At 36.6% G+C, this 25551-nt stretch overlaps 2 protein-coding genes across 2 annotated transcripts; one reads left to right on the forward strand and one right to left on the reverse strand.

Moving 5' to 3' along the window:
- The first annotated feature begins 1694 nt into the window (after positions 1-1694).
- Positions 1695-5854, forward strand: ZBED4 (zinc finger BED-type containing 4). Its single transcript, XM_010173930.1, has one exon. The coding sequence runs from the start codon at positions 2005-2007 to the stop codon at positions 5521-5523; it is 3519 nt and encodes a 1172-aa protein (XP_010172232.1). The 5' UTR covers positions 1695-2004; the 3' UTR covers positions 5524-5854.
- A 7421-nt stretch (positions 5855-13275) lies between these two features.
- On the reverse strand, positions 13276-23860 carry ALG12 (ALG12 alpha-1,6-mannosyltransferase). Its single transcript, XM_010174042.2, has 9 exons — positions 23671-23860; positions 23392-23524; positions 22684-22857; positions 21404-21598; positions 20027-20130; positions 19321-19544; positions 18444-18613; positions 18171-18246; positions 13276-14196 (listed from the first exon to the last, which is right to left on the reverse strand). The coding sequence occupies exons 1-9, from the start codon at positions 23833-23835 to the stop codon at positions 13965-13967; spliced, it is 1473 nt and encodes a 490-aa protein (XP_010172344.1). The 5' UTR covers positions 23836-23860; the 3' UTR covers positions 13276-13964.
- Between the last annotated feature and the right edge of the window lie 1691 nt (positions 23861-25551).

Raw genomic sequence — 25551 nt, forward strand, 5'->3', positions numbered from 1 at the left:
TTGCAAGTTCTGACTACTCCATCTCCCTGTTTTTAAAATAGCAGCAATAAGCTGATTGCCCCTCCTTTTCCTTGCCCCTTCCCCTGCACTGGAAAAGAAAGTTATCACTACGATAGGGTTTCCAGAAATCTGAAATCCACAGAAAAAAAAAAAAGTTTCTGATCTCTCTTGTACACAGACCTCAGAGAAATCTTAATTTAAATAGGTTACAAAACTAATATGACATTGGTCTTGATACAGAGGGGAAATTGCTGTGTGAGTACAACCTGAACTTATTTTGTCTTGTAGCTATGGCTAATTTCACCTTTTGTCTGCTGAAATCCTTCTTGTGTTTTGAGTAACACATGAAAATTGTGTGAGAAATTTTTAAAATAATTTTTAAATTTATATTTTTATTTTGTTTTCAGCTGGGGAGAAAAGAGTCCCATAAAATCCAGTTTGCACAAATTTGAGTGCATAGCGTAGCATCACCTGCACGGTCAAAAAATGTTACCTTGAATGAAGATAACTATGTTAGCGGCACAAGAGAATAAGTGAGAAAGAGTTTGGCAAAATTTAGAATTCTACTAGAACTGTAGTAAAAAAGAAAAAAAAAAAGTGTCTGACACGCAGGCAGCTTCTTCAGGTTTAGTGTGGGGCTGGTGGGGGGGGTTCTGTTTTTTGAGCCTGTTGTTACCCTGTCATTTATATGCATCTATACTTCAAAAACCCTCTCTTCGTACTAGAATTGTTAGTGGGGGAAATCTTTACCCATGAGGGAAATGAGCTATCTCGGTGTAAATGAGCTCTCTACTATAACCTTTGGGTATGTGAGGAACTTGAGCTGCAGTGCTGCACTGGGTACCAGCATATGCAACTGCATCTGTCTTTGCTTCTGAGTGATGGCGTTAGGCTTTTGGGAGACCTGTGTATATATGGCATTTGCATAGCCAAGTTATCCTAAATTAGGCATTTCAGTTTTTAATTATGAAACTCTAAAAGTAGCTTGTTTCTATATTATAGCGTTGCCTGGGAGTGTTACGACATGAATATAACCATGTGAGACTGTGGTCAGAAGAAGAGAGATTAGTGTGTCAATGCTGAACACCCTTACAGAAGTTTCTTGTAAAATGTTGTGTTTTTTAACACTACTGTCAGTAATGAAGGGCTCACGTGTACAGGAGTATAACTTAGGCACGTATTTCCTTGCTAACATGATTAAATGCCTGCTTGTCTTCACATATATCCGTATAGATATGGACACCTGTATAGTATATGTTTGTATATATATGTGTATATATATGATTATGCAGTGGTTGAATTAGGATGTAGGATGAGGCATGGGTATGTCCCAGCAAATGGCAAAAGTGATGCTTGGACTCTAGATTTTGTCAAAGCGGAACTATAGCTGTGTGTGTAGACATGTATTTGCCCACAATAAATGTACTGATTAAATGTTGTTCGTTTTTCTTTTTTTTCAATAGTACACTGAATTGGGGAAAAAAAACCAGAAACAAACAAAGCCCTACAGAACATTTAGTGCATGTTTTCAGTTCACCTTTACTGTAGTTATGTAAAATGTGTTAGTCAACTTCATCTTCTGATTTGTTTTATTTCTAGATGGTGCAAAAGAATCACAGTTGCCCAATCAAGATGAACAGAATGGCTTCCTTCAGCAAGAACACAGAAAATGCATTTTTTAGGATTATGTCTGCAACATGAAGCATTTAACAGTAGCTGTCTTTGAGAACATTCTCCTATGACCTGAAATGTCCTGATCCTGAGGAAAAAAATGAGATTCCATTAAGTCTATGATTTTTAAATGCATTTTTATGACTAATCATATTTGCTTATGCACAACACGGATACAGAATTCCTAGACCAGATATTATTTTAAAACATACGCACGTTTGTGTTTCTGCATTCAGTATACAAGGTACATCATTTGAATCAAAATTTAAGTCATCTTTTAAATTATTTATATTTCTTAATAAATGAAGACTTGGCAAGAAGAATTTGTCATCCATGGACAACAGTGAAGCATGTTCCCCAAGAATGGATGGTAATTTTGTACTGGGTAAAATCAATGACTTAAAAGTAGAGCAGGAGGAAGACAGCATTAACTGTACTCTAGAAAGAATGGATATAAAGACAGAACAAGATGATTTCAAACATGCGGACAGCAGTGATGAACAGGATGACAAAGAAAAGAACTTCATTACCAGCAACCCTGGCAAATATTTATCTACAGAAAATGAAGATGATTATGGGTCTCTTTTTTCTCAGTATAGTAGTACGCTGTATGATGTAGCAATGGAAGCTGTGACACAAAGCCTCCTTTCTAGCAGAAACATAAGCTCCAGAAAAAAGTCACCTGCTTGGAACCATTTTTTTATATCTCCTAGAGATAGCACTAAAGCAATATGTATGTACTGTATGAAAGAATTTAGCAGGGGTAAAAATGAAAAGGACCTGAGTACAAGTTGTCTCATGAGACACGTAAGGAGAGCCCATCCCACTGTACTAATTCAAGAAAATGGAAGTATGCCAGGTATATCCTCCTTTTCTTCACCTACATTGTTACTGCCACCTCAGTCCACAGATGTTGGAGATCTGAGTTCTATGTTATCCCCCATAAAACTAGTCAAGAAAATGGCTTCTAAAATACCGTCTCCAGATCGAATAATTGAGGAATCTGTTTCTATTGTTTCTTCTGAAGAAATAGCGGATCTCTCAGCTTCTGATAAGTGCAGCAAGGAAGAAGTCATGGTTGGGTCATCTCCGCAGCTACCCAACAACCAGTATGATGACACTGTGGAGAATGTAGCAGAAAAAACTGCTGTAATTCCAAAGAGCACATCAGGTTCCAGAAGGAGATCTGCTGTCTGGAAACACTTTTATTTGTCACCTCTAGATAATTCTAAAGCTGTTTGCATCCACTGCATGAATGAATTCAGTAGAGGGAAAAATGGAAAAGACCTGGGAACGAGTTGTTTAATAAGACACATGTGGAGAGCCCATCGTTCCATTGTCCTGCAAGAGAATGGGGGTGGTACCAGCATACCACCTCTATACACGGCACCTCCAACTCTTTTGCCTTCTTTACTACCCTCTGATAGTGATCTGAATTCTATGTCATCCTCTACTGGAAAACTAATGAAAGAATCAACTTCTGTTTCTTCTTCTCCAGACAGAATCTCTGAGGAGATCCATACTAATCTATCTTCTGCAGATGGTCTAGTGGAAGACTCAATGCTGTCATCTTCTGATGATATAGGTGAAGTCTCCTTTGTTTCATCTCCCGAGAAACAGTGTGAGGGATTAGGTCCACTAATATTTGAACCTACTGCGGTATTTCAGCAAAATAAAAGGATTATGAAAAGGCTTAAATCAGAAGTTTGGCACCACTTTTCACTGTCACCTGCAGACAGTCTAAAAGCAGTATGTAGATACTGCAGTTGTATGATAAGTCGTGGTAAGAAAGGAGATGTGGGCACAAGCTGCTTGATGAGACATCTATATAGACGCCACCCTGATGTAATTGGAAACCAAAAGAGCTTTCTTGATGTGAGTTTGGCAAATTCTCCTTATGCCACTTTGGCTTCTGCAGAATGTTCATCCTCAAAGTTGACTGACCTGCCTACAATGGTTACACACGATAATCAAATTATATTTCCTGTCAATAGTAAGAAGACCTCAAAACTGTGGAATCATTTTTCAATTTGTTCTGCAGATTCAACAAAAGTAATATGTATGCACTGTGGACGTACAATAAGTAGGGGGAAAAAGCCAACAAATCTAGGCACAAGTTGCCTTCTAAGACATTTGCAGCGGTTTCATAACAATGTATTGAAAACTGACGTCTCGGAGACAGTATTATCCTCGTCTACGGATAATCACATGCCGCTGAGCACAGAATTACTAGGATCTTCAAATTTTGATGAAACCAATGACAAGTTTTGTGACTCTCACCCAGTTGCCAAAAAAATCACAAGTCTTGTAGCCGAAATGATTGCACTTGACCTTCAGCCATATTCTTTTGTAGATAACATTGGCTTTAACAGGCTGCTTGAATACTTGCAACCTCAGTATTCTTTACCTTCTCCATCTTACTTTTCTAGGACAGCAATTCCAGATATGTATGATAATGTAAAACAAATAATTATTTCACATCTTAAAGAAGCTGAAAGTGGAGTGATCCATTTTACGTCTGGAATATGGATGAGCAACCAAACACGAGAATATCTCACCCTGACAGCTCATTGGGTAACATTTGAGTCTTCATTTCGACCACAGTGTGAGGATTACCATTGTTCAGCACTATTAAATGTATCGCAGATTGATTGTGACTACAATGGAATCAGTATTCAAAAGCAGTTAGAATACTGGTGGGAAACATGGATTACCTCCATTGGTCTTCAGATTGGGATTACTGTTACTGATAATCAGAGTATAGAGAAAACTTTAAATGAAGGTGATCATTCAAGTGTACAATGTTTTAGTCACACTGTTAATGTCATTGTAAATGAGGCTATTAAAAGCCAGAGAATGGTTCAGAATTTGCTTAGTATTGCAAGAAAGATCTGTGAGCGCGTCCATCGGTCAGCAAAAGCGAAAGAGAAGTTAGCTGAGTTGCAAAAGGAGTATGAGTTGCCTCAGCATCAGCTAATACAAGATGTTCCATCAAAGTGGAATACATCATTTCATATGCTTGAACGTCTTATCGAACAGAAAAGAGCAATTGATGAAATGTCCATAGAGTGCAGCTTTCGGGAGCTCATAAGTTGTGATCAGTGGGAAGTCATGCAGTCGGTGTGTCATGCTCTCAAACCTTTTGAAGCTGCAAGTAGGGAGATGAGTACACACATGTCTACTCTAAGCCAGGTGATTCCAATGATTCATATACTTAACAGGAAAATAGAAATGCTGTTTGAGGAAACAATGGGCATAGATACTATGCTGAAATCTCTGAAAGAAGCTATGGTGAGTAGATTGTCCTCAATGCTTCATGATCCAAGGTACATTTTTGCTACACTTTTGGATCCCCGGTATAAAACATCCTTATTTACAGAAGAGGAGGCTGAACAATATAAACAAGACTTAATCAGGGAGCTGGAAATAATGAGTTCTACCTCAGACGATGATAAACCTGTTTCCAATGGATGTGACACAGGTTCACCATCTGCAAATTCATATGGGGAAGATAATCTTTGGTCACTCATGGGTGACATGAAGAAAACAAAAGACCTGAAAGAGAGAGCAAAGTTACCAGAGGAAATGGTGCTTTCTTACTTGGAGGAAGAAGTGCTTGAGCATAACTGTGATCCTTTAACTTACTGGAACTTTAAGAAGTCATCTTGGCCAGTACTGTCAAAATTGGCTGTCAGGTTCTTGGGTTGTCCACCAAGCATTGTTCCTTCAGAGAGATTGTTCAGTACATCCAATGAAAGCAACAACTTTAGTCAGTCAAGGTTAATGATTGAACACTTTGAAAAGCTTATCTTTTTGAAAGTGAATCTTCCTTTAATATACTTCCAGTATTGAAACTAATGAACAAACTGCTAGACTAAATCTATTGTTGCTCACTGGATATTAACTATCTATAACGTGGATTTTTAAATTGCTCCAATAGGGGCCATGTATGACATCTAATCAGTGACTATAATTCCAAATTTTAGTTTCATTTTTTTCAGCTTTCAATATGTCTACATGTGCCTTATTCATAGTACTTCAGGCCAGATATTGTATATATGTTTTTTAAAAGTTCACACTAGAGATAGCCTGTCTTGTCAAATTATACAAAATTATTTAGGTTTTAATCCATAATTGTAAATGAACTTTAAAAAAGCTCAGTCATTTGTTTTAATAGAATGGCAAAAAAAAAAAAAGATGTAAACAGTTCTATTCTGTAGTTTTTTATTCAATTATTATGTAAAAAACATAAACCAGGTACTGTATTTTAGTTGAACATTGCTTTAATTGCAACAGAACAGCTTTTGTAGTTGTCAAAGGAAAGCTGTACATGAAAGATGGGGTTCAAGCTGTCTTTACATCATATGGTGTTTTTAACTGCAAGCCCTAAAGGATTAAGAAGAGTTATTGAGAAGTGTGTTTACAGGAGACTATTGGCTTAATATCTGAAAATAAATTTACAATTATAGGGAATGTCAGTTATACAGCAGTTGGTAGTAAAACTTCCCATTTTAGGTTCTCCTGTTCAGGTTTTACATTTTAACTGAACTACAGAAATATTCTGGGTATTTATAAAAGCTCTCTAAAGTCTTATCTAAGTTTGTGAATTAATGCTTGTTATTTAATGCCATGTACAAAATAGGCAAGAAATTTACCATGAAGACTCTAATGTCATTCTAAAGCCTTCTCTAATCTTTAGTGCATCAAAACTGTAAGGTTCCCCATTGTAAAAATTGAGCCCTTACTCCTAACGTAATTTCAGTTGTGTAGAACAGCCTGTCTTAAAGCTCCTAGTACAGAAATAACTGATCTTCTGATTTTCAGTAATAGCCTTATGGATATGGTGCACTGCTTAGAATTTTATGTAGTAGGATTGATTCTTAACTGTTGGGTGTCCATCAGGCAAATGGGATATTGAGCCCTCAAAACTTCAAATAAGATGGAAAAAAACAGCCAGCATTTTAATTTGCAAGGATTATTATCCATGGTTTTTTAACTCTAGAAAGATTAATCTTCTCATTTCAGTTTTCATTGAATACTTTTTGGGAAACAAGTCATCATTTGCCTATGACCTTTTAGAAAAATTGTAGCTTTGTTAAAATACTGTACCTTTGCCTAATCTAATTTTGCATTTACTATGTTTTAGTGTATTTATAAATGGTGAACTCAGTTTCTGAAATTAAACATTTTATTTGCAATTTTGTAGTGGTAGTCAACACTGCCTTTTATTTTCAGATGGATTTAAGACAACCATTGAATAAAAAATAGATACAACTGTAATCATAAATACACCACAGAACATGCTATGTGAAAATATTGATTTTTCCATTTACCTCTTTGGACTTAAGCTTGGATTCTGGTTCTTCTCATTTCACTCAAGCTGTTCAACCTCAGGAAAATTTGTTGAATTCTTTCCCAGGTGGCTTTGGTTTCCACGTGATGTTTCTCTAAACTTTTTATGGTTTCAGGTATTTCAATTGTTATTCCATCAGTTATGTTTACACCTGTACTGTTCAAGTAAATTATTATATAGTGTACTTGGGAAAAACTAATACTGTATTTTGCCCAGTATTTTAAAAGGTAACTTAATTCTACCAATGGTCAGCATTTCTTTGTTCTTCTAGGGTTAAATGAGATCAGTGTGCGTGTGTTTTTTCTGCAGTAATAAAACAATTTGTTCTAGTTTCTGTATAATTGGAACTAGGTGAGTTCGAAGCAGCTTATTGGGAAACATGTTTAAATGGTTACTGGTTAATTATTATCTCAATTTTTTTCCTGATATTTTAACTGTGACTATAACCTTGACCTTTGTAAAGAAGATGTTTAATCTCTCCAAACCATTAGTGAGGGAGGTAGCGGATTAAGAATTTTTTTATTATTATTATTTTTTAAACAAGTGATATAATTTTCACTTACACAGCCTTTGGTTTAAAGTGTTGTAGAGCCACATCATACCAGCAGGAGTGCTGGCAGTGAAGATGCTTACCTGAAAATCGCACTTCTCTGGAAACAAGCAGCATGGCTCCTCTGAAGGCAGTCTACTGAAGTTCCTATGTAGCTCTCATGTGGAAAGTTGAAATGATGGCATTTTGTAGCCCCCAATTTGCATCTTATTCATATGGATACTTTATAGTAATGCTTTTTGTCAAAACTCTTCCTGAGAGCACAAGAACTAGTCACTATTTTTAAAAGTAAAATTTTATCAGTTAAAATTAGTCCATTTTATTTGTACCTGCAATTTCCTTTTTTTCCCTTTTTTTTAGTTCTCAAGACTGCACTGTTTCAGAGTCAGCATGGTTAAGAATTAATAACAGGCTTATGTTAGAATTTTTTAAAATATAACATGCAAGCCCAAAAAGCCTTAAAATTTAAACACATAGTTCTTAAAAACTTAAATAAAAATAGGAGAGACTGGAAGCACACAGTTGCTGTTTTTCAGTTGTAAGCCTTGCTCCTTTGCTAGGAATTATGGGAGCATCTCCATCTTCAGTTCAGGCACTGCTGCCTTTGAGAAAAGAATGACTTCAAAAGAAGGGCTGAAAGCTTTCACGGAAGCATTGAGGTAAGATATTGAGTGGGTGGGGTTTGTGTTGGGTTTACTTTATTATTTTTAATATAAATTTTTAGTGATTGCTAAAACTTTTGTTTTTTCCAACCCTTCTTGCATTTGTAATATACAGGGAACTCCCCTATTTCTACATTACCCTCTCTCAGACTGTAATAAAGCACAAGGTGTTAGCTGTGGGAGTTTTCATCAAGCTGAGTTGGTGCTGCAGCAGTCCCTGCAGCAGCGAACAGTTTCCTAATGCATAATGATATGGTGAACCTGCAACAGTGATGCTTATATTATTTAAACAGTTAATTTCAGTACATTAGCAACTTTAGAAATAAATTTAGTAAGCAGATTTTTTTTTTTTCCTCTTAGCATAAAAAGTAAAGTGTAGGTGGTACTAAAGATGATACTTTGGGTCATCATAAGAATCTTACAGCTTTTGCTTCTTTTAATAGTATGCAGGTGTAACAACTAATTACATGCTGCAGCAAGAAATATTTTGTAGTACTAAAGGTAGGAAGGGGAAGCAGTAGCAATCTGCAACAGCCTCGTCAAAGAACTCAAGTCTTGTGAAAGGTATGTAATGGCAAGTATCTGTTGAGATCTAGATTATCCTCTGGAAACCTGTGATAATGCTTCCCCCACGTTGTGCCTTTCCATTTGGCCTCTCCCTGCCCAGTAAATAAAAGGAAATGAAGGAAATGAATGAAAGGTAATGAAGGAAACTGTTTTGACTGCAGAATTTGGCCAGTGAATAGGAATACTTGTAGCTTCTCCTTGTTCCTCAAGAGTAGTTTCTAAATTTACAAAGAACCAAAATCTCAAGGTTAGATTCCAGCACAAGAATGTGATTGATTAAATGTAGCTATGGATTACAAGATCAAAGTAGATGTTTACAGTGTTGAGAGATCTGTCCCTTCAAGTAGCAATTTTCTTCCTCCACTATACAGAGCTGACCATAATAAATTGTATTTAGGTATCTGCAAACACAGGAAAAACAATCATATAATTAGCAAGTAACACTTTGTAATTAGAGATTTTTTTATATTTTATAAACTGAGCATTTTAGTTTTCCACAAATGTATCCATCCTTTGCTTTATTCTTAGAGACAAGAGTGATTCTTTACCTTCTTGGTTTCCTTGCAAAACTGACCCAAAAGTGCTTTGTTTCATAAAATGAGTATGCCAGCCAGAAATGGTAACCACAGTGCTGTCCCCAACTCAGCTGTCTGCTTAGGTTCCAAGGGCTAGATAGATGCCTAAGCAGTCCTTGCCTCTATTCCCTCCCCCTGTATGAACCAATTCCTTCTTCTAATTTCTTGATTTAAAGTGGTAGCTTTATAGGAAAAGGGGGATCCATTTCACACAGCATTTTTACCTTATACTTGACATAATTGGACATAAATCAAGGCTTGGTACAGACCCAAAGGCAGTTGCAGCCAAAATAAAGCAGAAAGGTGAAAGACTGCCCATGACGGTAAGGTGTTGAATTTCAGAAGAAACTGTCCTTGCTGTCATAACCAAAGCTCTGAAATGAACAACCAAAAGTAGTTGTAGTTGCTCATGTTTACCTGAAGAGCTGATCTAAAATAAGTAGTTGCATGCAAAATGGATTAATTTCATTTAGGAATCATACATACTAAAATAAATGAAGCAAACCTTCACAGAGGTATTTGTCATTTAACTTAAGGAATTTTTGCAAACACCTTTTTAATCTGCGTCATGTTAAGTGGATAGTGATACATTTCATTTAAGGCATAGCTGAGACCAGTGATGTAACCAGCTAAATGAGAAGGCTGTGGCTATAACAGTCTTGCTTACATCAGTGATAAGCTAAGCGTGTGTTTTTGTTCTTTTCTTGCAAACAGAAAGTGAAATCATTTGTACAAGAAGGACTCTCAATACTAAGTTACAAGGAAAGCTCTCAGGGGGGTGGAAGGGGAATATTTAAGAATGAGCACAGGTAATAAGCAACATTATATGAATTTGTTACATATGAGAAACTGCTCTCTGATGCACGCTCTTGCACTGAAAAACAAGCGCTTAAATCTTGTTTGTGTCACCTTTCAAGCTCCTTAGTGTTATGGAAAGAACTGTAAGTATTCAGCAAGATAGGAATGGTCCTAGAACAGCTGTAACTACAGTAGGAGAGGAAGCACAACCTCAGTCTTGTTCAGCCAAATGTGTAACCTGCCTTAGCAAGGGGACATGTGAAACGGCCAGGGCATGACGAAAAAGGGGTGCGATCAGTGTTTCCAAATGTGACGCAGTTACACTGTGTTGAGGTTGTGTTGTGACAGCTCAAGTGAAAAGGACAGCAAAACGAAAAACCTGAGACGCATTCTGGCTTTTCTAAGTGTTGACAGATAAATGTATTTTACATCTGATTAAATACAACCATTCTCCAGGTCCCCTCCCTGCAAATTCCCTCTTGAGAGAGAAGACCCATACCAGAAACTTAGGGCAGGTATAAGGTAAATATGGTCTAGTACCTCTTCCCAGCTCTGAACTTGCTATTACTTAAGAGACTTTCTGAACTATCATTTATTCCTTGATCTTTGCCTCTTTTAGTTCTTGATTGGAGAATGATCTGATTAACCCTGTTATAAAGCAGCTTTTACTTTCAGCATCCAAAAGTGTCCTCTATCAGGGAGCTCCACAACTTTTTTCATGCAATTACTTTATTTAGTAGTTTTACAACACAGGCTGTCCTAAATCTCAAGCTCTTATTCACCATCTGTGAATGAAATTACATGGTGACATGTTTGTGTCCAAATAATTTGTTAGCTTTGCTCTTTACTTGCTCATAAGAAATTAAGTCAACCTTTGAAAGGCAACGCATGATGCTACACAATGTTTGACCTTTGGGGAGTTCAACAAGACATCCTAAAAGAAAACTCATTCTATTGCAGCATTAAATGTTACATGCATTTTATTTACACCTCAGTTCTGTGTTTAAATATCATAGATTTAACATAATTTATAGATGGACTGCACTATCTGTCTTTATTCAGGTTAATTCAGCCCCCAATTATTTGAATACACTCTCCATATTTCTGCTTTTAGTAAGAAAAGCTATACTCTTAAGCTAGGGTTGTTTTTAATTAGTCAAGACAAAAGGAAATTTTAATAACTTGAATAGTAATGAGAAATTTATTACTATAAAGTTCATTCAAAAATTCCAAGTATGTTTTTGGAGTATCTCTCTTACCTGCACCATCCAGGCAGTCACTTGAGGCTTCCCCCTATGCTCTGCAAATGCAGAATTTGTAATACTCCAAATCTGTAGAAGGGGTGAGAGACTTAATGCCTTCTTATATCTAAGGGAACTTGAATTCACCCTTTCTTCCTTCCATGCAAGTACCCTGAATATTAATCTATATTAAAGGAGAAAATAAGCTGTATTTTTCTTGTGGAACTAAAGAAAGACAAGAGAGGACTTGAAGATGAGAAGATTCATTTAAGAGAAAGGAAGGATGGTTTTAGTTTCTATTCCAAGGACTGTTTGTTTTTTGAAAGCAGCTTTTGGGGGAAAAACTGCAGTAATCTTCATCCCAATTTGGCAGCTTCCCTTTCTTATTCCAGGTGTGGGCTACAGTAACATTAATGGCCTATGTTGGAGGGGGTTACGCATGCTGCCACAGAAGTCTAGTCTTTTGTCTACAAACCTGAACAGGTTGCAGATCTTAAAACTAAACACCTCAAGAACCACAAATGCAGAGCAAGATGTAACAGGACCTAAATAAATTCCTTGTATGTATTTTACCTTTCTCTACCCTGAACAAATACACTAAACAGCTGAAAATAGTCACTGGTATAAATCCAACAGGTACCACCCAGGCACCAGAACCAAAGTCTATGGAAAGACCCAGTCAGCTATGTGTATCTGATATTCTGCAAGATTAAACTCTTCCACTGCCTCATAGCGACATATTCTGTGCCACTTCAGGCATTAGCTTGAGATGCCTCTGCTACAAGCATAATAGACCTAGGACTTTCCTGTAGGTAACAGAAGCAAGTTTCTGCAGAGGGATTCTGACAGCTAGGAATTTGGAAAGCTGGAATAACTATACACCTAATTTCAGCAGTGCAGACAGTTGTTGTCTGTGCTCAGGCAGGATAAATTTTAGTTTAGGTTCTTCAGTTGTGGATTACAGTGTGGAAGAAGTTGCATGAAGTCAATGATTAGGCTTAACGTAAGGGCCTACATCCTTACTCAAAAGTTTTCCTTTGTATTGTTCCAAATTCTCAGCTATTTGCAATGTACTTCCTTCTGTCTCATGTGAATTATGTTCAAATTGGCTCTGGAGGAAGCTGAGTTTTCTTCCAAAGCCATGTCAAATAGATAATACTTGAGTGATTTCAACTTCAAGAGCAGCCAGAGACTGGACCAACAAGTTCTGCAGGTTGCCTCTGCTCAGCAAAGTGAAGAAGCCTGTGCAACAGCAACAGCCACCCACAGGGGAGGGTAGGGGGAACAGGCTCCACCCCACCAGATCAGGTCCTCTGATACATAATCTAGAGGATAATAAGAAAACATGGTCCTAAAAACTGAAACATACACAAGTAAAGGTAGTTCCTCAATGAAGCACACTTTGAGTAAAAAAAAAAAATTCTTACTATATTCAGTAAGAATTTTTTACTCAACTTTTCTGTCAGCAAGGAATAGTTTTCTGTCCATGATTATTTCAGCAATACTGATTTTTTTTTTTTTACACTAATGGAGCTCCTGTCATATTACAGCTGGCCCCAATAAAAATTCTTACTTTCTTTCCTTAGTTTACCCCTTAACTTGTTCCACTCAGCAATCTAGTTAGATGTCCTTAAAAAAAAAAAAAAAAAAAAAAAAAAAAAGGAAGAGACTACAGAGCACGTTATCTTATTCTAATTTATAGAATGCAACACATGGCACATTACATTATTCCTTTCCAAAAGGACTGCTTAATAAAAAAAATGAAAACAGCACCTATCTTAAAATGTATTCAAGTGAATATTTTCATAGGTAAATTTTTGCACTGCAAATTAATACAGCAGAAGAGAGATACATTATTTTTAAAATTCTTTTTCCTGTGAAATCCAAGTTGCTGCTTATTCATGAACTGTTGGAATAAAGCTAACCATCCTTTAATACTCAAATCTGTTATAAGACAGTGCTTGTCAAGAGGTCCAACTACTTCTTAATTGAATTTTTCACTTTAGTTTGGTAACCTACAGGGCACAATTAGGTATTGTGAAGAAGCTACAACTAATATGGCTTTCCTATGTTGATAGCATCATGAAGTTTCACACAGGCACTCTTGACAACTGAGGGTTACAATCCTTCAGATACATTAAGTAATACATCTTTGCACACATAGATTACATATCAAATTATTGCCGTAGCACAAACCTGTTCCATTTTGTATCTTATACAGGACAATTAGGACATATCTGTGCTACGTTATGAAACAGACAGCTACCCAAACCAAGTAGACAGGTTTTACTTAATACCACTAAACTTGAAGGTAGCCTCTCTCAACCATATCTAATAATACAACTCGGTATTCGAGTACATACTGACTAGGAATGCATTGTAATATTTATGTAAGAAACAGGACGGACCTAAATACCAATCGGTACAAAGATTTTCTGTGCCTTTCCACAGAAGCTGAATTGCAGTGCTGGAATGACACTTTGCTGTTGTCTTAGATTATTCAGTCATCAGCAAAATTACATCAAAAGACTTACTTAAAATTCACAGTCAAGATGATAAAGGAAGTTTTTCCAACAGTACTAATTTTGGTTTCAAGTTTAAAGTAAAAGGAGGTAGTGCAGTAAGGTTCAACCCAATTTTACTGATGCCAGGTATATTTGCCAGTGGCCTGTGGGTTGTCTTGTAATGTAATATTTGAAGAGGGTTTGTTTCCATCAGTAAATGTGTGTAAGAGAACATCAACTGGTCTCCTGGTTTAACATCTTCTCTTTTGTCATACCTGTAAAGAATAAAGAAGGCTTATTTACATTCCTCTCTCTACATATTCAACATCTCCATTATTGTAAGGGCATGTAGCATCCAAGGTGAAACACAAAAAGAACTGTAAAATAGTTATTTTTGAAGAGTTTAGGGAGCCAGTCATTCTACGCTATTAGAAAGTCACGTTCTATTAGGGAGTCAGTCTTTCTGCTGCTATTGTGATATAAATCAGGACTACTAGAAAATTTGTCACTAGTCCTCTATTTGAATTCTGTGGAGACAGGACACCGAAGCCTAAGACTGGAGAAAACTGGACTTATTTTTAAGTTTTACTCTACAAGAATTGCAGTTTGGTTAAGTGTGGGATTTGGGTGGGGTTTTTTTGTTGTTTTTTAATTTTTAAAAAAAGTATGAGGCATTTTGGCAGAAGCCTTTCTCTTCTGGTAGTCATACATTAAAGTAGGAGCCTTGGAGAGCAGCAGGGAGAAGACTTCCTTGAACACCTTAGGAAAGAAAGAACAGCCTGGCAATTATTATAGTATTAACTTGGCACTTGTTATTCCTGGGTTCAGTTCCCTGATCTACTACATGTTTGGGCAGGTCACTTTGGCTCAGCTTTTATAAACCTGTTTAGATACTTAAGTATATATAAATTATAGAAGATTATATAAAAAGTTACTAGTGAGTTCTGAAGCTGTTTAACATGTACACTTGCAGTTATTTCTTAAAAGGAGTTATATTCAATCTAGCTATAGAGGGAATTTGCAGGGTAAGAAAACAGATGACAAGCATTTGGCAGGGATGTGAAAGATCTAGTAGGTTCAGCCACTCTCCATCTGATCTAAGCCCAGAACTGAAGTTTGTTATCTCACAGAGCTATATGAACCTCTAATTTTCTAGAAATTGAGATAGATCTCCCTCACTGTCTCATGAAAACACTAAACTACATGGTAGTTATTAATTCACTGGAGAGTTGGGGGAATTTATAGCCCAAGGGTTAGGATGCTTGTGTTGGACATGGCAGCCTGATCAAGTCCTCAGTCCAACAACTTCAAAGGGGAAGAATAAGGTAAGTCCACCCCGAAACACTCTCTAGACCACTGTTAAGTGTGCTTCCAGAAGTGGAAGACCTAGACTCAGATCTTTGCTCTATATCCCAGAAAACACATTCTACACTAATGCTGGGAAACAGTGCCGAAAACAGAGGTTAAGATGGAGGTTTCTTACCTTGAGTTTGTTTATGACAAGACAGTCTTGGGCATCTAACTATTAAAAAGTGTCCATGCCCTGAAACCCAAGAGAAGAGCAGTGCCCAGTTCTTCACCCTTTCTGTTGCCCTTCACTGTGAACTGTTTTCTAACAGCTTTTGAAGCTCCTGTTCTTAGGCACCTGACACCTCCCATGCAAACCTTACTCAAGGCTATAGCTTTTCTTACAGGCATGGACACTGGTAGGGAAGTGGTGCAATCCCAACCCTACATACTCTTCAACACACCTAGGAGTAAATCCAGGCTGCATGTTTTGCCATATGTGTCTTCGCAGGCCTGGCCTCTCATCTGCCCAAATTCTCCGTGAAAAACTAGAAACAATCTCAATTTTTATTTTTACAATACTCCCTTGACACAGCAGTCATTAACATTTAAGATATTTAAAGCAAGTACTCCACAGCAAACTAGAGGATTTTTGTAGATTGTTAACTAAAGATTTTGGTAACACAGAAGAGACCCCAGGCTGACAGAATCCAGGAGTATCAATAAATACTCCATATAATGCAGAATTAGACTTTACACACTGAACAAATGCTTTCTTCTTCTAAAAAAATTGCACAATAATTTCATCTGCTATTTCCAAAAATATCAGAATACCACTTAGGATGGTACATGCGTCCAAACTGGCAGAAGGAATGGCATACTTCATAACAACTTTACCAACTACTAATTTTGCAGTTTCTTCATCAGCAAATAAAGGGCCTTTCATCTGGCTGCAAGCATTTCTGAATTTTATTATTTTTGAATACTTTATGCTTGCACAGCATATTTATTCCTGGTTCAAAGAGACTGCACTAATTGAAGACAAGATTGTAACACCTGTCCTGTGTAAGAATTTGCATCAAGCTTCTTTCAATCACCCTTTGAAGGAAAATAATGGATCACTGGCATTTTTTCTTGAGGCAAATAGATCTAATCTAAGCACGCCACCGAAAGCTGTTAACTTCAGGAAACTTTTATTTATGGATTGTAGTTGTCATGATGAATCATCAGCCTTCATAACCACTCCATAAATTTGTTTCACCTGATGTACACAGTCTATGAAGATGGTAAATTAGTTTTTACCCATCTGAAAGGCCGTCACTTCCTTGGGTAAAGAGAAAATGAACAGCTGGTGCCACTAAACTTTGCACTATTGTGCTGTCAGACAAAGTGGTAGTCCTGTGTATGATGCTCAGTTGTGGATTTCACCTATTTTTTTAAATGTGAAACTTTAAGATGAATCAGCCCTCCCCTGAGGCTTTTGCATGATGAGTAAAGATACAAGTGAGAGAGACAAACTGCTCTGTAGCTGCAACACTATGAAACATCCATCAGTGACAAGGATATTATTTGTTCACCTTCTAATCCCACTACACTACAGACTTGCAAGCCCAAAACAATCTAAAACCCACCACCTCAAAAAGCTCATTGAAATTAAGCACTGCCTTAAAGAGTAGAGTTGTATTCAGAGTAGTGTGTGTACTTAAGTATATTAAAAAAAACAAAGATTGGAGCATTTTAACTATCATGCATATCATACTCTAATAATTTAATGTCTCCTCCTGACTATTCATAACTTAACACTTTCTCTTGATTGAACATGCAAAAACCAATCTGAAGTTTTTGCATTGGTACAATGAAGACAATTAATCTTTAAATTATCTGTACCATCACAATATTATGAGAAAGCATGGAAATAAAGTAAGGCATAGCAAGCTCGATGATTTTTATAATTCCCCCAGAAGCACACCTTTCCCTTCTTCCTCTTTACTTCCAAAATAGTATCTCTATTTTACCTCTAAATATAGCAGTAATTAAATTATGTTTGTTCATCTGATCCTGAAGACTGTAACTGGAGAATAAGAACTCCATGCTCAGAGTTCTTCTTAAACCATAATCTGCTTGTACTGCTTTTTTTGGTGCAAGAATGAAGTGAGGCTCTGTGTCACTTTCTGCTGAATTGTTTTCATTAAGATGACATTTTAAATTAGAAACCTACACTTCAGCTGAAGAGGTAGGCCTAAAAATCAGAAAGGTACCTTTTTTTTTTTTGTCTGCATCTTGAAAAGCAAACAATGCCATCCCACAAATGTCTCCTACTATTCATTTCAATATCTGATTCTTAAAACTGTTTGTACAGCACCACTGGTCATGGTAACAAAGCAGTCAACTGCTTTCTCTCAGAGCTAATAAATGTGACCGATAGTCCACAAGTCTACAAAAGCAGTTTCAATGCCATTTTTGTGAAGAATGTTCTACATAAAAATACACTTTGAATATTAATATGCAGATAAGCCTCACACTGCCACATATCATTCAAAAACAAACAAAATGAGAAGATACCCCTATAATTACATACACTGTTCTGCCAAGGGCAGAAAAGTGTTCCTTTACAGCTGTGTTTTACGAGATCTAGTGAGATATCAAATGTAGCTGCATTAAAGGTACTGGCGTTTTAGTAAGCCAACAATTTTTTGCACTGTTTCTGATGTCTTTAAAAGATTCTATGCTATTTAGGCAAACTATAACTAACAAAACCAGTTAAAAAATATTGCAGTACTTTATTTCTGAAATGGCAGCACTGCATATATGAAAATTCTCTGAAGATTCACATTGTTCTTGACCTGGCTTAATAAATATGCTGTACCAGAAACCACATCCGTGATGCTTGCCCCTGTGCATATACAAAATAGGAAAAAGCAGGCTCCTGTCTTCAGATCAGAATACCTTGTTCATAACATACCTCCAATCTGAATTGATTTCTAAAAACCGAGAAACTCCTGTTTGTGCTGCAGCTGCATCAATATGAACAGAGACGTCTACATAAATAAAGAAAACAAAACACAGTTACAAAATTCTTCTAAGAACACTCTGAGTAACAAATTAACAAAATAGTAACAGAAAAGATGCATGTAAATATTGTGAAGAAGTAATATCCAATACACATAAAAATTTACTAGCAAAAAAACCCTGCAATTGAAATTAGACAAACATACCTCAAACCAGCTTTACGTACCTGCTGTTGAGGGTACCAACTCATGCAACTTCTGAATTGCCACTCCTCCAGGGTAATTGAAATGTGAAATATATAAAGATGTTCCTGAATAAGCAGCATTAACTAGGAGATGCATTATAACAAAGAAAGATCCAAGTTTGTACAGCCAGGATTTCCGGTAGTTATTGAGACTGTTGAGGGAGGAAAAAATGAGAGAGAATAAACTGTTACTTTTCTTTCATTCTGGTCATTGAGTATCGTGATAAAACTTTCATGAAAACTTCACTGCTAGATAATAAAGATTAATGCAAACTTTATTACAATCCTGTGTATGGAATGCATGTATTATCCATTTATAAAATACTATCTTCTAGTGACATTTAAGTTATAATTTTCTCATTAAAAGCTAACAGAAGCTTATTGATAAAGCTAAGTAGTTCTATGTTTAAAACCTTTAGCTATGAATGTATTATCTTTCAAAGAAGTTCAGAGTTTAACTTCAATTTCTTTACTCAATATACCTAAGTTTAACTATTAATACAAATTCCACTTTTATATTAAAATAACTCCTCACTTAAGTTATATTAACAACACAGCAGTACACTTTTTATCTGGTGGATAAAATAAACTGAATTGTAACAGCTAACAGTAGAAACAGGGCTCTACTCTCAACTCTGCCCCAGACTTGCCAAATAGTCCTGTCAAATAATTTAACTTTTCTTTGTCTCCATTTCCCTCACTGGTCAAATGGGTACAATAATACATATTTCTAAACCATATGAAGATCTAAAGATGATCCAAATTCCAAGATGGAAAGAAGTACATAAATATAGTAATAATAGTTTTGCTTTTCTTTTGCATTTTCAGAGAAAAAAAAGAAGTACAAGTTTGCACTTACATTCGTGAGCACATTTTAGCAGCCACTATGTTGAAGACAGGGAAAGTATATATGATAAAACGCAGCTCTTTGTGTGGGAGAAACGAATACAAGAAAATAAAGCCCAGTGCTGGCAAAAGTAATATCCGAGTTCTCTTTTCTGCTACACCTAAAGGTACAAATATAATGCTGCATCCCAAAGCACGAGGCAGGGCTGAATAGAAATACCACAAAAAGGGGGAGGTCTTCAAGGTGAAAAGGAGAGTTAAGGATGCTAGCACTGCTAACAAGTACAGTAACTATTCTTTACAGTAGTGCACACAAATTTTGCAAATATGCAGTATACTTTTTGTATATGATGTTCTTCCAAGGCATTTGTTTTCCTGCCTTACCCTTTAAGAAATAAAAGTTGTCTAACTACATTCACATTACCCAACGGAGACACATCAAATGGTGCTAATGATGGGCGACATGAAAAACCAAGGGAAAGAAACCTGGTTTTACATTGGTAGAACACAAAGAAGCAAGAAGGAACAGTCAGCAGAGGGAAGTTAAAATTTACAGAAAGATATAAGAAACAGACATCTCATAAGCATCAAATAATTAAATACTAGATGAAAAGTAGAATTTAACATCACAGCTGAGTCTCAGGAATAGGTTACAGCAAGTCTTTGCTTTGGCTAGTAGTGTTCAATAGATCTTTTTTCCTGGACATTTCAAAGGATACTCCCCAGTTGGAACTTTTGTTTAAAACTGTGTTATACCAGAGCACTTTCCCCTCAGGCCACACAAGCTGCCTCCAAAACAGAGAATCCACAGTAACGGTCAGCCCTGAAAGAATTAAAGAAATACAAATCTGCGTGAATTAAAAACTAGGGAAAAGCAAACTAGCAGAGCCAAACTGCACATTTACTGATGAGATCAACATAAACTGGAACATGCACTGTAAGCCTCACCCAAAGCCACAGAGAAGGCTGAATCTGTCTGTCTTGCAGCGGAAATGCAGGGGAGGAAGGCACTTCTTAATACAAGTCTTAACAGAAGCGTGTTAGATAGGAATCTGATTGAGATTTGCCCCACTCCAACCCCAGGTGTGAAAAACAGTGGTTTAATTAAAGTTTGTTTTAAGAGAGTACTAGAGCATTAAATGTAATGAATGGTAAGAAACCCAGGTGAACTTCAAATGATACTAAATAGATTTTTAATGTAAAATTGATAAGAAAAAGAATCTCTAGAAGTTTGCTACCATTTATTAGGTGAAAGGGAAGAAGGAGGATAAGGGACGAAAGGCAAAAAGACAGGAAGAGCAGCAAATCCATCAGCCTCATCTCCTCTACTCAGCTCTATGAAAATTGATATTTTAAGAAGTTTGGCTAGAGAGGGAATGGGATTAACAGTGACTAATTCCCACTGGGCCTCCAAACTCTTATGCTGTAAGATGCCTCCAAATGCACGTCATGATCTTTTGCTGTCTCTACTGTCCACACTGTGGAAGGGATAGCACACTACCAGAGGTCACCATCAGGCATCTGACAACAGCATTTTTAATTAGGTAGGCTGGCAGAGAAGCTTAAAGTATTATTTACATGCATATGCATGAGCCTTCCATCGATGGGTAAACAGAAAGGGATTTTTCAACCTCTCTAGCATGGATAATCACTTAAGCTATTAAAATTAATGTAATAGAGAAACAGAGCTGAACTGTGGCTCTCCCCATAACCCTCTTGCTCAGTATCCCTGTCTGTCACACTGTTGTATTTTATCCTGAGATTCAGCTTATTGCCATGATATTAGATACTAAAACTGGTAATGTACATGTAGCTACAGACAGGTACTAATTATACAAAAGTCAACTTGCACATCTAAGCCTTTTTAAGATCAGGACATTGTACTGTAAGCATCTAAAGGTGGGGGTCACAGTATCTTTCTGCTGCTCTGTGCTCTCCTATTTCCTCACACGGAAATTTTCAAAGAAATAAATAACCTTGTCATATTACTAGCAAATAAGATCAGACAAAAAACAAAAGAAAAGGGCCAGGTCACCAGAGATGTCAGTCAAATCTCCAGACTATGTGGCATTTGTTCTTTCCAAGCAAACACTCACCCAACCAAAAAATTCCAGCAGGAACGGCATGAGAAAGCACCTTGAAAATGGAGATTCTTTTAGTTAATAACGTCACCAGGAGCATGAGGCCTAAGAATATGCAGAGCTCTGATCTGAAGACTATAATTGCCAAAGCTGAGAACCAAATGAATGGCCTTTGCTTTTGCTGTATCCAAAATGTCAACGCCAGGAGCACTGTAAAAATAAGTAAAATACACCATGCGACATGCTGAACTACTATTTTTCTAAAGGGCAACACTTTTCTTAATGCTAGCATCTTGTTCCTCTAACTTTCCACCAATCCTCTCTTCATCTTCATGACAGCAACCCATTTCAAATATGAAAACGAGTCTATAGAGTGTATCGCTCAGGGAGGAAGAACTATAAATCCATTTGTGAGGTTAGCTGGAGACACACCACTATCTCTATGGATGAAGATGCCTCTGCTTTTTAGAGTTTAAAATCACATGGTAACACTGACTACATAGTAAAGTGGCCACGATCCTAAGGAGGATGTGTGAAATAGTACAAAACCATGAAACAACTTGTAATTTTGAACACCTGCAGAAGTGATCCGAGAAGTTTATCAGTACACCGTGTTTCTTTGTTTTGTTATTCAGTTCTGATCTACACAGGTTCTTACACCAACCTTATGATTTTATTAGTTGAACAACTTGCACTGAAGCATTAAGTGACTCAGCTAATATCTGTCACATGTGGTTAATCTTCCCTCTCATCATCTCTGGGGAAAAACTGTATCTGTAGAGTCAATTCTTGACTTTGATTTTTTTTTTTTTTTAAACTTTTTTAACACTCTAAGTGTACAAACTGCTACATTTGTAAGCAGCTCCGAAAGAGGAAGGTGGAGATGTTGCAGTGGGAATTTGTGCCACAGTCTCATGAGAAAGCTGTTTGCTGTGTAGACTAAATTCACAGATTTATTTTTTTTTAACTGCAGGGGTTACCACTGCCTCTTCAATAGCTCTATGTTTATGCATCAGATATGTGTAGTCAAACCTCTAGTTAATCAAAGCCATCTGACAAACTCCACATATATTCAGACTCAATAAAACTTGATTCAGCTGTCATTGTAAGCATACCCCCCCCCCCCAAAAATAAAAAAACAAAACATAACTGCTTAAGTTTTCTAGTCTTGTTATCACACAACTGAATCAAGCATATATATTAATTTGGTCTGACCACACATTTTCTGTGCTTTAACTATTGATAACCTGAGAAGAATTTTTATATTTTAAAATTATTCCTGTGCAAGTACTTACCAAAAGGAAGTGCAAACACATTAGGGAGGGTTCGGGTACAGTAAAACATCAAATGAAACTGAGTAACAGTGATGAGACAGAAGATTGTTGATGTAGTTGCTCCAAACTGCTTTCTAACTTCTTTCTGCAGCTTCCATAATGTGTAAATGACACTGAGCCCCAAGCTTCCTCGGACTATTAGAAAAAGAAAAATGGGAAGTAAGAGTAATATCAGACAGATCATTGACAAACAACCATGTTACATAATGTAATAGGAAGAAGTTATGAAGAAAAATACTGAAGATATCACAATATAACCCACTTCAAAGAAAAAAAAAAACACATCAAAACTTCCCCATTAGTTTATCTATTTTAATCCACCTTTTACTTGTCTGATACTTTTGCACAAAGATCAATGTTTCTATGCCCAAGTTAAACAGTATTTTCTTAAGTGTACATGGAAGTCCATACAGGAGTGTATTCTCTGAAGACCCTTGCTTTTTCTACACTGACATTTGTTAGCATAGACTTCCTCTGTGCTGTTAGCTATCCCAAAGAGGAGATGGAATTGCCATGCTGGCTCTAAGCATCTACAGTTTGCAAAATCCCTCATTGAGGAAAAGAATATCACATTTTAACCATTGATTCAAACACTGAATGTTACAACAATGTCATCCATTAGTCCAGTAGAAAAAGCAACTCTATTCTGACTATTTCAAGTTCTCATACCTATCAGCTGGGAGTAAAACTTGGACATTCTTAGCACAGAAAGTACATATATAGCTGGGCTGGAAAGAGCAGCAATAAAAATTGGTCCAAGGAACGTTCTTGGGACAACTCCAGGAAATTCATGATGGTCATACTGCAAAGAGGAAAATCTAAGTAAGACAGGCAAATCAGAAACAAAAGTGGGATAAATCATATTCACATTGCATTTATCCTATTCGCATAACAAGGAATTGTGATCTTTAACAGTGTCCAAGAAAGAACACTTTCTTTCCTATTTACCTTATCCAAGTCCAGTTGGTGGTACACCACATCATGGATAGCTTGTAGGTTAAAGCTTTCCTCTACTTTTGTAAAAGGACAGACAGTTAAATGAACAAAGGCCACAGCAATAATCAGCAGCAGCAATGGGAATGACCGCCCACTTGAGCTCCTCTTCTGAGCCATCTTGGGTTTGAAATTCACATATATTCTACTATTATTAAAAAGAAAATTAAAAGAAAATACATTAATAACATGGCATACAGTGTACAAACAGAAAAAGAGAAATTAATAATGCAAGGAAAACGTCCTAAAGTAGTGTAAAAGTTTAAACAAAGACTAATAAATCTAATAATTAATAGTTTTTTTAATACATTCAATGAATCAAGTAGACAGCCAAAACACATTCAGGCAGCATTTCAGGATTGATGCCACCTTCTTTAAATGCAAAGACTTTTAGTTTTCACCAAAAGAACTCAGATAACATAGACCCTACTAAAGGAAGTATTTCCCTTTGCGTTCCATACTGCCACCACTGCAGAGTGCTACAAAATGCCTGCATTTTGTGGGAGAAACAGCCCGCTCCTGGTATCTTTAGCTGATCACCACATGAATAATCAGTCCTCAACTTCCTAAATCATCTGAATGACAGTGAAGCTACATATCCCTTACACAGTTTATCACAAGGATTCTTTTTATCTTGTTGCCTCCCATTCTTCTGTATGCCTGTAGAACTTAAGCTTGCCAGCATACTCATACATTTTGAAGATAATTATACGCATTATACATACCAATTCCCTGAAGGGAAACATGCTAGAAGACAAAAAAAAAGTATGAAGACAACACCTAGGTTTCTGAGATAAGGCCTAATAAATTTAGTGGTCTTGTCAAGACTCAAGATAACTTGCTCTGTCAAAAAATTGATGTTGACAAGGAGAATTTATCAAGACAGGTAGAAACTGAACTTGATGTTTAAAATAAATTTGCTGTATAAAGGCAAAATATTTGCCATTACAGCTGTAATGTAATGCTTAAATGCCAAAACCACAGAAACAGATTTTCACTTAAAAATATTTTAATAATGAAGGTTAGTGGAATATCATAAACGTATACGAGTAGTTTTATCTATCATTAGCATTCTAGTAACTTTAGAAGAATCTTCCTCAGACTTGTATAACACAGCTACATTGACTCCCCCAGATGTCTACATCACAACTGAATCAGAGAAGAGCAGAGATTTTTCAATACAAAGAATTTATCACTTCCTGGGATTAAACTAGATGAAAATAAATTGTTTCCTTACATTAAAAAGGCTGAAGCACTTTAATAAGAAATAGTTTATTATTTTTGTATGATTTTTCTATACACTGTGGAAGTGTCATTAGTTCCAATAATTGACTTTTTACTCTTCCCATGAAAAATCTACCAAATTTAGCTGACTTATGTTCTTCAGACACTCTTTAGTATAAATGTGTTAAGAGTTTGGCAGTCAAACTGCATGCTGAATCTGTCTACAGAGACTGTGTCTGCCTCCCTCACACACTCTGTATGGAGGCATCTAAGCAGAACCACCAAGAGCATCCACCATAAGGTCCTCCCTCCCTCCCTGGCTTGATCTGGCTTTGGGAAACCCTATATTGTATTATCTTTGATTTTCATGGGTTTGTTTTTTTTTCCGACAGCAACTCTCCCAACTTTGCTCTAAAGCTAAATTCTGAATGAGGTCAAATGTAAACCCTGTAGCTGCCGGGATTGCTTTTTCTTCTCTCCTAAGAGGGAACACGGCAGTTGCTATTTTTATACACATTTCCTCATCAGTTTGGGCACTGGCTAAACAGAAAAATTAAGGCAAAAAAGGAGTAAGTTGAGGCAAGAAATGAAGTCTGGGACAGCACCAGCTAT

The sequence above is a fragment of the Antrostomus carolinensis genome, unplaced genomic scaffold (genome assembly GCF_000700745.2).
Source record: "Antrostomus carolinensis isolate BGI_N321 unplaced genomic scaffold, ASM70074v2 scaffold12400, whole genome shotgun sequence".
NCBI classification, from domain to species: Eukaryota; Metazoa; Chordata; class Aves; order Caprimulgiformes; family Caprimulgidae; genus Antrostomus; species Antrostomus carolinensis.